Genomic DNA, 15,223 nt, shown 5'->3' with positions numbered 1-15,223 from the left:
AGCCATGATTCACTGCTACCCTTAGTCTTACTACTTATTTAGTAGTATGCATGTCTTGTTCTTAATATTGTCCTATATTACTAGCACCTCTAGTGGGGCCTTTTTCAAAATGCACTCCTTTGACCATGGCAGCCAGCTTTGGACTAGGGAAGCCAGACACACCTGCCAGGGTGTGAGTGTGCATCTTCAGCTGAATCTGTACTACACACTTGCTGGTGTACGAGTGCATCATCTTCAGCTGACTCTGCTACACACCTGCCAGGGTGTGCAAGTGCATCATCTTCAGCTGAATCCATATTCTTTTTACTTGTAGACAGGCAGGAATGACTCTCACTTTTCAGCTCATGGCTCTGCCTACTTCTGTTCCTGTCTGAGGGCTCCCAGAAACACATCTGTCAGAAGCCAGAAGAGCACAAGGCCTTGGCCTGGCCTGGAAAAGGGTGCTGTCCCAGCCAAGCAGGCCCCGTAGTAACTAAGGATATACTTGGCTTAGTCAGCTTAACCTTCCAATATTTTTTTGGTTCTCAGAACGAAAAACAAAGCTGAAAACAAACCCTTAACAACATCATAGTTGAGCATAATAACTTATGCCTAGAATTCCACCACTCGGAAGGTTGAAGCAAGATGAGTTCAAGGTCAGCCTGTGCTACATAACTATAGAGTGAATTTCATTCAAGCTAGCCTTGGCTGCATAGGGAGAATCTATCTCAAAACAAGAAGTTCACACACATAGGCAATGCCACATCCACCCCATCCAGAAAGAACAAGTTGGAAAGAACCCAGGTCAAGGGTCTCAATCCTTTTGACAGTGCCCTAACCTTAAAACATGGGGCTTTATGATTCCTGATTTCAAACCTCTACTCCTACTTATAGCCCCAAGAAAGAGGAGGCCACCTACAGGCTGGCTTTAAGAAAGCTGGTATGTGCTGTGGAATCTAATAGGTCACTTTGGACTGTCTTGTCTGTAAAATGGATACAACAGAAACAACACTCTCAGGGCTCTCTGAGAACTGAGTAGATTTCCTAGCTCCCCGTAGGCAAGATAGGACTGAGGGCAGCTGTTCACTTACCTGTTCACCCAAGGCCTGGCAGGTCACAAGGACCCAGTGCTGCTGGTAATTTCGGGAGGCTGGAGTACCCAAGAGAGCCAGGCTGATGCTGCCTGTGTCTTCAGAAGTAACATTCCGAAAAAATTTGGAAGGTTCCAGTACCCATGGCCTGGGGCCTCCTTCAAACAGCATCTCCTTTGAGGAGCCCAGGGTTACCACAGCAACAGAAGAGGGATCCACAGCCTGGAGGAAGAAGGGGAGGCTTAGTATTGTTTTGGGAGGAGGTGACCAGACAATGCTGAGCATCCAGAAGGCAGGTCCTCACCCTTCTTGGGTGGGCCTGCCAGGCAAACCCTGTAACCTCTTTGAAATTTAGTCTCTATGCAGGCAGTATGCACTGGGTTGCCATGAACAAGGAATTATGGAAAGAATTGGGTCCTCACTGGAGTAGGGAGAACACTGGAATGCCGAGCATGGTGATATATAGTTTAAATCCAGCATTCAGGAGGCAGAGGAAGAGGCAAGTGGGTTTCTATGAGTTCAAGGCCAGACTGGTCATGAGTCAGCAAGGGTTACAAAAAGAGACCTTGTCAAAATAAAAGGTAAAGTCCAAGAAATTCTTACCTGGGATTTATCCTAACACAGACTAAATGGGAGAGAAACAACTTCAAGAACAAATCATGTTCTTCATGATCATTTCTCATATCTAAGAGCCGGAAATACACTGATATCCACAGAGATGGTGCTTGGAAGCCAGGATGACACCTTGCATAGGTCCCAACACAGTACTGACCAAATATTGAATGCAGGGCATAATACTGAACACATACGTTCATCTCTACCACACTGCTATCATTATATTCTATGAGTATTTTACCTGCATGTATGTCTATGCACTACATGTGTTTACAGAGGACAAGGAGGGCTCTGATGCCCTAGGACTGTATTTATAGGTAGTTGTGAGCCACCATGTGGATGCTGGGAATTGAACCTGGGTCTTCTGCAAGAACAGAGAATCCATAGCTTTAACCACTGAGACAATTCTCCAGTTCCTGCTTTAACCATGGAACCTTCTCTTCAGCTTCCTTCTACCCCCACCCCATACTGTGCTTTAAAAACAGAAACCAGCCAGTGTGGAGGCATAGGGCTGTAATTACCGCTATTAGGAAGTAGAGGTAGGAAGGAGGATTTTGAATCTGAGTCCAGCCTGGGCTTTATAGCAAAAGCAGTCCAAAATAAAACTAAGAAGGTCTGAGGATGTGGTTGAGTGCTTGCCCGGCATGCTCTTCAGTGAGGAACCTGGCAGGGTGTGGGGCAGAAGATAGCGCTCACGGGAACAGCTGCAGACAGGCTCCTGACCAGCTCGGTCAGGGCCGGCTCGCTGCCCTTCATGCTCCATGGAGCTCTCCCCGCTTTCCTTTTGTCTTCCTGTTTATTTGGGCTGTTTTATTTATTTATTTTTTTTTTGAAATGGGTCTCATTACTGAGACCAGGTCCAGGCTGCCTGGAACTCAAGATCCTCCTGCTTTAGGCACCTGAGAGCTGGGCTTACAGGTGGGCATCACCACACCTGGCTTTATGGTTTTACCTCTCTCATCAGTGTGTAGAGGCATCCAGGGCCAGTTCCTGGGTCTGTTTTGTATTTGGCAAAGAACAATGCCTAGCACACACTTCAGGTTCTTAACATTCACTGAAATAAATGGTGAATTGGCCAGTAAAACCATGAGGTCCTCAAAGTCTCCAGTAAGCAAAGGAAAAACTCACATAGCTTTGGGTAGAAAGGCCCCTACTGTTCTTATGGACCAGGGTGGCTGTGGTGCTAAGGAACTCACAGCTTCCCACGGGCAGAAATGATAGCAGTTGGCATCTGTTCTGATTTGCTTTCTATTACTGTGGTAAACGCCATGACCAAAAGCAACTTGGGAGGAAAGGGTTTATTTGGCTTACTCCCAATCAATCCATCATGAAGAAGTCAGAATAGGAACTCAAGGCAGGAACCTGGAATCAGGAACTGAAGCAGAGACCTTGAAAGAACTCTTTTTCGTTTGCTTACCCTGCTTTTTATACAACCCAGGACTACCCACATCCATAACCTAAGCCCCAGGAACACTTAAGAGAAGTGGAGGACAGGGCAGATGACAAAGGACAAGCACAGCTCACCTTGAGGGGCAGGTAGGCGGCGAGAGTGATCTTCGCACCCAAGTGTACGTGACCATGTGTGTAGCTCACAAGGAGGGTAGTAGATCCCTGGGCATCAGCTCTCACCTTCACCCCACTGCAGTGCTCAGGCCCCGGCGGCAGTCTCCCTGCATAAAGAAAACCAAAAGTAAACACAAACTTGTTCTTCAAGGGGAAGACACGGCAGGCCCATGGCCCCTTTCCATTCTGGACTTCATATACAACTTGATTAGGTTATAATTTAAATTTTCTAGAGGGTAGGAGCTGTAGCTCAGTGGCAAAACAGTTACCTAGTACAAAAAAATGCTCTAGATTTTATTACTGGCACCCCAAAACACAAACAAACAAAAGCAAATTCAAGTATAATCCATGTATATTACATACAGGACTGGTATACATACAACTGGCAATGATTTCCTATCTTCCCCCATATGCTCAACATACCCTGTGTCCAGGATCCACATCAAGAGAGAGCTTACCAGCAACTTAGCGTCCCCTAGAGGCCTCTTCTGGTCTCCAATCCCTCCTAACTTTCATCAGAACAGCCTCGCTGTGCTGTGTCTATGGCAGGCTACCTGGTCTGCCTTCCTCTGCGGAGTTCTCAGAGTCTTCAGTCAAGGAGCCTTTACTCACATTTCTGTACACCGTTCTACTGTGGGATGAGGAAGCACAGCAAGACTTCCTCACGCCACCGTGAACACTCCAGGCAGTTCTAGTTTGGGTTGTGCTACACAGTACCAAAGTGGACATATACGGGTCTATCTCTAGACGGCATACCCCAGCATTTCTGCTGGCTGTGTCCAGAGAAGGTGGACCAGTGGCAGGCATGCACGTGTGCAGTTACGTGTCTCTCCCAATTTACCTCGCTGGCAGCTGCTTTTCATCTGTGCTATCACTTTCCATCAAATTTTAATTAAGTTTGTAAGAATCGTATTGATGTTAGGCTGGTTTGTTTTTGTCAGTATGACACAAATGAGTAACTCTGGGAAGAGGGACACTCAAGTGAAGGAACTGCCCCCATCAGATTGACTGTGGACAAGCTGAGCAAGTCCGGGGGGCATCTCCTTGATTAATTACGGCCACTGTGAGTGGTGCCATCCCTGGGCAAGTGGTCCCAAGCTGTATAAGAAAGCAGGCTGAGCAAGTTCAAGCTGTGTTCCTCCACAGCCTCTGCTTCAGTTCCTGCCTCCAGGTTCCTCCTCGGGATTCCCTGAAGAATGGACTGTAACCTGTAAGCCGAAGAAACCTTTTCCTTCCCCAAGATGTTTTTGGCAATGGTATTTATCACAGTCACAGAAACCAAACTAAAACAAATTTGGATTATGATGAAGTACACAACATATGAACTTTTCACTGTATACAAAAAGGGGTAGGGACGACCAGTCATGGTGCTGCAGACCCTTAATCCCACACTCTGGAGGTAGAGGCAGCAGGCAGATCTCTATGAGTTCGAGGCCTACCTCTCTATATAGTGACTTCTGGGCTGGTCAGTGATTAATAGTGAGACCTAGTCTCAAGGTAAAAAAAATCCCACCTCAATATTCTTATATATAGCCACTTGCTACTTGCCACAGAATTGTGCAGGTCCCATCACCAGTGCCACCCAGACCCTTTGACTTGCAAAACTGAAATGTCTAGCACTAACTGCTCTACCCTGGCATTCACTATTATCTGTTTCTTGTCACCTAAGTGGAATCACAAAGTATTTATCTTCCTGTGACTGGCTTCACTCACTTGGCAAAATGTCCTCAAGGCTTCTCAGGGCTGGGCCACATCAGAGCTTCCTTCCTTCTTAGGACGGAACCTGCCCCGAGCCCAGTCCTCTACTGAAGGCACCTGATGCCCGCATGAGTGAATAATGCCGCTCTGGGTTGACACAGATGTCTTTGCATTTGTACTTTCAAAAACCTTAGGTCTACGTCTAGAAATGGAACTTCCTGGATCATACAGTAATTCCACTTAAACTTCTGAGAATCCACCACAATGTTTTCCACAGTAGGTGCCTTTTAACATCTTCCCAAAGAGCACGGATTCCAGTTTCCTCACAACCTTGATGTTTTCTGTTGCTGTAATAGTAGCTGCCTCAATGGGAGAAGTTTTCTTTATGTTTCTTCTTTCAGATTTATTTTACTTTTAATTATGCATGTGTAATGCACATACATGCATGCAATAGCCATGAAGGCCAGTAGAGGATGCTGGATCCCTGGAACTGGAGTTAGGCAGTTATAAGGTACCTAATGTGGGTACTAGGAAACAAACATAGATCCTCCGGAAGAGCAACATGTGCTCTTAACCACTGAGCCATCTCTACAGCCCTGTCCTTGTTTTGCTTTGAATTTCTGTGATGACTGATGAGGGTGGGCATCTTTTCCTACAATAGTGACTACTACATGCAACATTCACAGAAATACGTGCTCAAGTTCTTTGTGTGCTATTAGATCAGTTATCTGTTTTATTGTTGACACACAGAAGTTCTTTTCATAGAAAGATCTTAACCCCTTACCAGAAATATGATCTGCAAATACTTGCCCCACTCCATATTGCTTTTGCCCAATAGGGAACCTGAGTTCCTTTCTCAGACAGTCCTGTGGCATGTACCCTGCCTTGTAGGGGTAGACACGAGGAACCTATCCTGAGGACCATATGTGCCCCATGGGTCATGTGTGCTCTAGGGTGGCCCTCACACATACGGCTCCGTGAGCACCCTGTGCCCTGACCAAGAGTTCAAGTTTCCTAGGTAAGTTCTACACCCTCTACACTGAGGGAGATTCCAGCGCTTTCTGAGGGAAATTCTGACCACAAAGTGTTTGTTTTGGCTACTATCTATTGAATCAAGACTCCTTGAAAAATCCTCAAGATGTCCAGAGGGAACATCTTGTAACTCTCATACCTGTTTTCCCGTAACCTGTGGAGACACTGAGACTCAGAGAGGTTGAACAGAATGCCAGTAAGTGAAGGGGCTTATCAGCCCTGGGACTGCTGAATTACAGGCACCGGAGTCTACCTGTGTCCTAGCCCCAGAAGCCTGAGTGGCATCCTACTGACACCCTGTGGGATGGGCGTGAGGGCAGTGCAGGGGACAGTCCATCTCTGGCCGCCAGCAGTTTCTCCCCCTCATAATGCCACCTCTTCCATTCAAAATAGCTAACATGTGGAAACATCAGATTTTCTAAGGCCACCAGTCTGTGACTTTGCTTGGGCACTTTTCAGAGATGTCCTCTTCCCCTGTGCAACTCTGGATGTCATCACAACTACAGGGGACACACAATCACCTGGAGAACATCTGTGCATTTGAGACTTACATCCCTTTCTGCTCAAATACCTTCAGTAGGCACAAGTCCCCTGTGATGGAATAGGCCCTGATGTTCTAGGCTCACCATGTGATAAGTCCTGCCAGAGCCCCACCTTTGGGGCATGGCACGGGCACATTCACTCACCAAATGCTGTCCTGGTTCTCGCCAACACCCTGGCCATAGCCTGCTTCTACTCATAACTCAAGTATCCTACCGATTTCCTAACCTGTAAATCAGAGCTAATCCTCACCTTGCCTGGATCCATGCCTCTGGGAGGCCACAGCTCACAGAAACTGGAGCTGCAGGTCTGTGTCCCGTCCCTGCACAGGCCCTGTGTGACTACTGGAGCAACCAAGCTGCCCCCGTGCCTTCACTGGACACACGGCCCACCAGCAGCTCCTGTTACAGGTGCACAGCCTCAATGAGGCCAGCCAGGAAAACCGCTTGCCCCACAGATGCAGGGCTGACACTGTCAGCCACCACCAATACTACCCCCAAGACAAGAGGCTGAGAAGAATGTACTCAGGGTGGCCTGGGCCTGTCACAGGCATTATGATTGAACTAATCCAAACCCCAAGTACACATCATAGTCTGGGCACCTGTTCCACTTCATGAACTGAAATAGGAACACGGACAGGAACCTCCTTTCAGACATCAAAGAGATACAGAGCATACAAGCTTGTCAAGGGTAACACATCAGGCAGGATTCAGAATGGACAGGAGCAGGGGCAAGAGCCATCTCTTAGGTTGTGGCCCCTCTGGTGCCCACAGAGAACCCACACCGTCTTGGCTCCCGCTCTGCTACTAGCTTACCTGGCAATGGCTGGAACACACCCTGGTTCTCCACTTCTACCACCAGGTCAAAGTGGGAGCAGTCGCTTAAGGTAACCACCTCACTGGCCCCTCCAGGCATGAAACCACTGATTGTCAGGGGCAGCTCCAGGGTGTGGCCCACTCGAGCCTCCACCTGGCACGGGGCGAACTCCATGCTGCTGGGCTCAATCACATACACCTAGAGAAAGAGAAGAGCCCAGGCCCATCAGGAAGAAGACTACAAGTACAAGGTGAAGGGCTGGGCCAATGTCTGGAAAGGATGGGGGTGGCGGCAAGGATTCGCTCCCAGCCCCTTCCTCCCCGTAAGGAAGGCTATCCCAGTCTCCCTCTCCTGACTGGCAACAAAGCCTGAGGTGGGACCTGAGTGGCTGGAGCACAGCTAGTGGGAACCACCCATCAAGTTCTGAGTAGCCACGCGGTCAGATCTATGGGGCCTGACTGCTTGAGATCAGGGCTGGGATGGGCCCATCAATCCCCCACACACCTACAACTATAGGCAGAGGAATAAGAGCTCCGAAGGAGGCCTGAGGGGCGGCTGGAGCCTCTACCTTGAACCTCTCCACTCTCCCGTCATCATCTTACCTTCATCTCACCAAAATGGAGAGGGTTCTGAACATCATGAGCCTGGATGACACTGAGTCCAGTGTCACTGCCCGTGGTCATGACGCCCTTGACAGTGACTGTGGCAACTGTGTAGCTTGACGAAGACCAGCTGAAGTTCCCACTGCCCCCTTGGGCCTAGGGAGGAAAATGACATGGGATCCATCCATCAGCCCCTTGCCCTTCCCTGCCTGGGAAAATACAGGGTGGGGGCAAGTATGCACTCTTGTTCATTATCACACAAACATGCTCATTTATTTATACTCAGATTGAACTGTGAGCATGCACACACACACACACACACACACACACACCTGCTCACAAATGCCTACTGCCATACATTCACACACCTGTTCACACTCACCATTCACATGTCTCCTTACACTCAGTCACATCTGATACCTACATTCACACTCACTTATGTTGACACCATAAATAAACACCACATGCACATATGCACACACACTCATGAGCTCATTCTCAAACACACACATAGCATACCAAGTACACACATGTTCACACATTCAAAAAAATCATACCTATACACACAGCCAAAGGCCTGCCTATAGAAATGTGGTACAAGCCAACATTTCCTCAGATGTTCCCTTTGGCCCTCCCTTCCTCCATCCTCTCTCATTTCCAGTCTTCCAGTCCTCCTGTTCTGAGGATCTGGCAACAGACATACAAACACACAGTTATGACAGTGTCACCTCCCAGAGCTCAGACCTGGGTAGAAACCACCCTGGTCATGGACCCACTTGCAGAATTCACAAGCACACCCAGCACACAGCTCTGCCTGTTCCTAACTCTCTTCAGGGAGTTAATGACAGGTCTTCTTCTAGGTCAGAGATCAAACTGAAACCCTAAGTAAAGTGACAGACTTTAGTGTACAGATGCCAATGCAGACAGGATAGCTGCCATCATTTCTGCAGGTGGACCACAGGAGTGATGGGACCTAGCTGACTACTGGGTCTTGAGCCCTAGCTGAGAGCACCCCTGACAATTAGTACCACATGGGATTGGGAGCATCAATGGGCAATAAGGCTAGGCATGTGGTAGGGAGGGTGATAGCTGCACTAGATTTCAGTAATATAAATTACATTTATATTACTATATAAATGGACTATACTCCATTTCTGTGTTTTAATTACAGCCTTTGTTTACTTTCTGTGGCTGTGATAAACACCAAGACCAAAAGCATTCACCTTATACTTCCAGGCAGTCAGTCACTGAGGGAAGTCAGGGCACCTGGAGGCAGGAACTGAAGCAGAGGCCACGGAGGACGCTGCTCACTGACGTGCTCATCTTGCTGCTCTTTTCTTTTTCCTTTCTTTCCCTTCCTTCCTATGTATTTATTTGCTTTTTGTTTATTTGAGTCAGGGTCTCTCTGTGTAACCCCTGGATGTCTTGGAACTCCCAATATAGACCAGACTGGCCTTGAATTCTGAGATGTGCCTGCCTTTGCCTCCTGAGTGTTGGAATTAAAGGTGTGCATCACCATGCCCCACTCAGTTTGCTTATACACCTCAGGACCACCTGTCCAGCAGCTCAATAACCAATCAAGAAAATACACCAAAGGCTTACACAGGCCAACCTGGTTACCTCTTCTCAGATGACTCTAGCTTAACTTGACAACAAGCAAACTAACAAAACCAACCAGGACAGTTACTGTGTTTTTGTTTTTGTTTTTTTAATCTTGTTACATTGCTACGATGGATACCTGAGGAATCAAAAAAAAAAAATCATAAGGCCTGTCGCATTTAAAGTTGTCTCCTATCTCTCGAGAGTAAAACTGAAGGCAAAAGGACAGCCAGATGTGAGATAGTCCTGTCTCAGCACTAGACAGTCTGAGACAGTTCATTCTAAGCCAACCTAGTGAGATCTACATAGTTCAGATCTTGTCTCAATAAATGAATATAGAAAAGGATGAAAACAGAGTCATCATCCCAAGGAAACGCCTCAAAGAAAATACCTAAAGCAGTCTCTCACTCACCTTTATGGTGTACTGATAGGCTCCTGTCTTTGGTTGCCATGGAAATGTCAGGATGCTGGGATAGAGTGTGATGGGGATATGAATGTCCACTTCCTGCTGGTTCCACACAGGTACCTGAAGCACATGGACCCCTCCATCCTGCAAGATGAGATTGCTGCATGTCACCATGGCAACCACATCATCACTAGTTATTTTCCTGTCACCTAGACCCTGCCCCTCCTTGAGGACCAGTCCATAAAAGGTAGCTGTGTTCCTAAGGATATAGTGTAAGACAGTGGACTTGGCAGGGAGGCTTGCTGTCGATCTTTAATGGTCACTCGTGTACATTCTACTTATTTGAGTCCTCAGGTATTCCTCACAGGATGGATGTGGCTGTCCAAGTTCAGATAAAGAAACTGAGGCCTGGAGCATCTCACCCAAACACAGAGCTGCAGTGATGAGACATCACTGTCTAGGGTATAGACCCTTCCTACCTCTCCACACGCTGCCTTTCTCAGGTCTGGAGGGCTTGTATGAGGCAGGGGAGAGGAATACCCTTAACAAAGTTCTGACTGGTAAAATACTGCTCCCCCAAGGGCTGATGAGGCTTTTCAGTACAAGACAAAAACAAAGGGTGAAGGACTCAAGTGGACAAAACAGATGATGGGGGAAAGCGGGCCTACTGCCCATGCTATCCCCCAAACAAAATCTGTATTCGATCTTAGAAGGTGTAGACCACTTTAATAGGATGGGTGCAGGGTGGAGGAAGAGCAAGCTTATGGCAACAGGAAGATCCCCATCAAGCTATGGACAGCCAAGGGCATCTGGAGCTCAAGTCCAAAGTGGGAAAGTCTGCTTAGGGTTTGTCCACTGCAAAGTACGTACCAATTGACACTTCTACCCTCAGAGTTGGGTTACGGGTGCCCAGGGCCTAGGACATCAACTCACCTGGTCAACCACAGAGGTGAGGGTAGCGCTGATGGTCGTCTGGCCACTCTGGATCGCCCTGACGTGATGATAAGACCCATTCTGGGAAGAGGACAGAACCTCAAAGAACTCAGCAGGAAGCACAGCTTCAATTCGGATGTTCTGGAAAGGCAAGCAGGATGGGTAAGGGTAGCTTCTGAAAGATGAGTGTGACATCACGAGACTGGGAGAGCTCCAAAACAGCAGCCAGGCCAGGCTGAGAGCCTCCGTGGTCCCCAAGCCTCTTAAACAAAGCAGGCAGAAGGAAGGAATGAGGCCCCAGTGCTCTGAGCCCTCCCAGCAACCCTCCCTGCCTAGCATTGGGCTCCAAGACCCAGCACCACAGTTCTAGCTGGATGTGTGATCCTCAAGGTAGCTGACAGCCTACTGTCACTCTCCCAGATCCCGGAGTTGCAATGAACCAATGACAGTAGGGGCTTCAAACATAGCCATTGTTTAGTCATTGTTCAGCAGGGGACAGAAGGACCTCTGCCAGAAGAAAAAGGAGACTGGCCTCCTAAAATCCCAAACACCACAGCTAGAGACTGTGTGATCTATGTGAGGGCACTGGGAGGCTTTCCTTGGTGACAGAAGGATGACCACCACTCCCCAACTCATCTTCATGCATTCCCAGATGTTAACATGGTGGCCTTGAACACTTGAGAGCTTCTGGAAGGCAGTAGGTATATCCAGACTCCAAAGCAAAATGAACTGTCACCTCAGGACCCCATGTAAGAAATAGGAACACACAGAACTATCACCACTACCACTATCCTCAGGCCCTGCTGCCTGAGCTATCTACCCCCAGTCCTGCATGAGGGGATGACACCAACTCACAGTCTAACAGCGACCCCATGATAGCCCATGATAGCCCTAAAAGCACCACAGGAAGCTCTGATCTGCGTATGTGGGGACCCTGTGGCATTCACTGCTCCTTAGACATTTGATCCCTCAGCATCCCTCCATCAGAACCCCAGCAGGCACTCACGTCAGATGGGTAGACCTTGTTGCTGGACCTATCAAATACTTCGATGGTGATTGCATACAGACGCCCAGTCTCAAGCACCCATCTGTCACCAGGGTGGACTGTGAACCCTAGAACAGGAAGTAGGGAGTTCAACACTCAGGCTACAAGGGCAGCAGGACTGAGAAAGAACCTGAGGCTAAGCACTATATACCCACCCATGTAGAAGGCCCCAGAGCGTTGAATTGGCATGGCTGCTGGGGATGTAGAGGTATGGGACCTGATGGCCACCATTACTCCTGACTTAAGAGAACCAAAGTCGATCTTTCTGATCCCTAGGACCAACACTGAATACACACACTCTAAACACTAATGGGCTCATCAGCCTGAACCTGACCCTCAGTAGGTTTAAGCTCTGAGGCTGTGGCAATCAAGGTTCTGACTTCCAAGAAGGTCCGAGGCTCCAGTGGATTTAGCCTGAGGCCACAACCCATCTAGACTCTGAATCCTCAGCTAGTCTATTCACTGGCCAATATAAGTCAATCCCATGGCCACACAGTTCGGGCCAAGACCATGGCCGTCTAGACTCTGAGGCTGAAGGATGTGTACACTGTGGTGATACTGTGTCTCACCTGTAGTGACAGGAGGTCCAAGCTCTCAGGCACAGCAGGTCTAGCTTAAAGCTAGGACAGGTTTTGTATCCCAGGCTAGAGCACTTGAGAGCTCTGGACAAAGTGTATCTGGGTCTGGGCTCTGAGGGTACTGAGCTAGTATGTCATACTAGCTATTTCTATTCCCACGATACTGTTTGCTTTCTCATCTGCACACCGCCAGCCAAGCTGCTCACTCTCTTCACCCTTCCCACCACAGAAGTTCAGTCTGACACAGCACCTGTCATACACAGAATCTCCAGAAGTCTTTCCTCTGCCCTGGTGTTTATTCCTACCACAATCTTGCCACCTGTCTGTAACGGCCTCTGTTGTGAAGCTAAGTCTCATCACAGACCAATCAGGTAAAGGATGCTGCTGAGACACAAATGGTCACCCTCCCTGGGGTTGCTACTTGTCAACTGGATTCTGCATCACAAGGGGGCTCACAAGCTCTCTGACAAGAGGTTCTTAAGGGTTTTGCTGCCCATCTGGCCATCCTTCTTCTGACTGAACTTTGGCAGTGTACTCCACAGGTGAGTTGCCTCAGACCCCAGGAAATGTTGCCAAGGTGACACCCATGACACATATATCCCAAAGGCCTTGGTGCTGGCTATCACTGAAGCTCTCAGGCCCTAGTGGGCCTCAGAGTCTTTTACTGCTACAGATGGTTTCCTCCTCTCTCTAGTGCCTCCTTCTTCCTGGCCAAGGCACTGCCAACTGTTATGTCAACCTAAGGATGCTCTGTAGCTCAGCTGAGCACCAGGGTCGCCAACTTTGTCAGGCACATAGCAATAGTCAGGTCTGCATGATGTTGGGCTGAGGACTGATGCCCCTGAATCTGGCAGACAGTGGTCAGGTTCATGTTAACTAAGATACATACTGCCAAGCTGAACTGCAGTTCTTGTTTGTACTTTTCAATTTCTTGAACTGATGACGTCACAAGCTATCAATGTCTCCCCAGGGGGCCACACTTACCTAGGTACCCGGCTTCAACCACATAGATGGTGCTGTTGGGCAGCCTAGAAGCTCCTTGCATGCGGATACCTGAATTCTTCATTAAGGTACAAAACTTAAGAGACAAAATTTAAAAAAGGCAGCTTGGGTTCCAGCCTGACTCACGTGGCTTGAGCACATGCAGACACCATGTACACTGAGAGGTGGGTTCAGAACCTCTAGCTTAGGCCAATTAGAGCAAAGGTGTGGGAGAGTCAAGACCCTTGCTGTACTGTCTACCCTAAAAACCAGGGTCTTTGCAAGGAACCTCCGGGACCACATGGCATACAATCAATCTTGGATTCTCAACAAGCTATATGCCAGTATTCACACAGCCCCCGCCAGGTCCCCTATGAGGGGGCTGTGGTTCCTGAGAAGCTTCCAGAGGCCTGGAATGATGTGTGCCTCTGCCACAGACTCCCGTCTCTGGGAGTCTCTCTGAGTCACCCACAGAGGTGAGCAATTCCACTCAGCGGGTTGCTATTTAGGTTCTTTCTGATTTTCAGGCAGATGGGGAAAACAGTGCTATTTTTAGTTTTGGCTGGCTTTAAAGGAGAAAAACAACTTGGCTTCAAAGTAGTAGGCAGGACACAGTGCCAGAGTAGAGGATATTCCTGTGGCCCAGGACCAGGCTGCTCTGTCCCATCTGCATGGCAGTGACCCTTGATGTTTCCTGTGTCAGGACCGCCACAGGCCGGCCAGGGTCTCCTTGAGGATCTGGGATGCTGTTCTGAAGCTGCAGCTCATACTGATCAGAAGGCATTGAGAGTTCTGGATGTGAAAAAGAGACAAGAAAAGCCGGGAAGGTAAAGATGTGAAATGCTGGGTACCAATACAGACTTCTCCAGGCCTGACTCTTGGCACCTGCCGTCAAGACAGCTGCCTGGAGTGCTAACAGGGGTGGGCATCTGACCATGCCCTGAATTGAGCAAGCTTTCTTCTACATCCGGGTTCCAGTGGGGTTCTCACTGGTATTACCAAAAAGGTTGTAGCCGATGGTTTCCTCCTGAGTTTCAGATGCTCAGCTTACCATCATGAAGAATGACTCTTGTTCTGACCATTCTCTGTCCATCCCTGTATCTATTTTGTATAAAAATACCTTTCCCAACAATAGTCCAGGACATAGAACAATTCCCCAGGAAATCACAGATTCTGGGAAAACCAACATCTGGGCAGAGAACATAAGCACTTTTGATCTGAATGACAACTGCTGACAAGAATTCAGTTCCCAGGAAAGAGAAAGTGAGAGCTGACTTCAAGGTCAAGATGTCCTGGACTTGTTTAGATGTCTCATGACCAATTTCTCTTATCTCATCCCTAGGAACAAGGACTACTGATACTCCAACTTTAGACAGTGCTGAGCAGGAGCTAGCTCACGGTCTGCCATGACTTCCACTATGTTGAAAACCCAAACTTCATATGCTAGAAGACTGGTCCTCAGCTTGGTAAACACTTCAAAGGGTGTGGCCTGGGGCTGGAGACGTGGCTCAGTTGATAAAGTACTTGCTCAGTAAGGATGAGAATGGGCGTTCAAATCCCAAAGCAAGATCAGTAGCTTGTGCCTGCAATCCCAGTATTCCTGTGGCTAGATGGGAGACAGAAGAATCCCCAGAAGCTTGCACGTAAGCTAGCCTGGTATAAACAGCAGTGAATAACAAGAACCTCTGTTTCAACCAAAGTAGACATTTAGGACCAACATTGAGGTTGTTCTCAGACCAGTGGCA

The 15,223-nt window shown here is 48.3% G+C and overlaps 1 protein-coding gene across 2 annotated transcripts in view; it reads right to left on the bottom strand.

Moving 5' to 3' along the window:
* LOC125405651 (nuclear pore membrane glycoprotein 210) overlaps positions 1 to 15,223 on the bottom strand; it is a 99,363-nt gene that overhangs the window by 47,833 nt on the left and 36,307 nt on the right. For both annotated transcript variants that reach the window (XM_087907042.1, XM_087907043.1), the window contains exons 7-15: positions 14,112 to 14,270; positions 13,482 to 13,550; positions 11,881 to 11,987; positions 10,875 to 11,015; positions 9,948 to 10,085; positions 7,937 to 8,092; positions 7,334 to 7,532; positions 3,210 to 3,355; positions 1,071 to 1,292 (exon numbers count right to left, since the gene is read on the bottom strand). In XM_087907042.1, coding sequence (XP_087763168.1) covers positions 1,071 to 1,292; positions 3,210 to 3,355; positions 7,334 to 7,532; positions 7,937 to 8,092; positions 9,948 to 10,085; positions 10,875 to 11,015; positions 11,881 to 11,987; positions 13,482 to 13,550; positions 14,112 to 14,270 — 1,337 coding nt within the window. The remainder of the gene's footprint in view (positions 1 to 1,070; positions 1,293 to 3,209; positions 3,356 to 7,333; positions 7,533 to 7,936; positions 8,093 to 9,947; positions 10,086 to 10,874; positions 11,016 to 11,880; positions 11,988 to 13,481; positions 13,551 to 14,111; positions 14,271 to 15,223) is intronic.

The sequence above is a fragment of the Myodes glareolus genome, chromosome 6 (genome assembly GCF_982192425.1).
Source record: "Myodes glareolus chromosome 6, mMyoGla1.1, whole genome shotgun sequence".
NCBI classification, from domain to species: domain Eukaryota; kingdom Metazoa; phylum Chordata; class Mammalia; order Rodentia; family Cricetidae; genus Myodes; species Myodes glareolus.
Note: the sequence above shows the minus strand (reverse complement) of the source record. Positions and strands in the feature narration are given on the sequence as shown.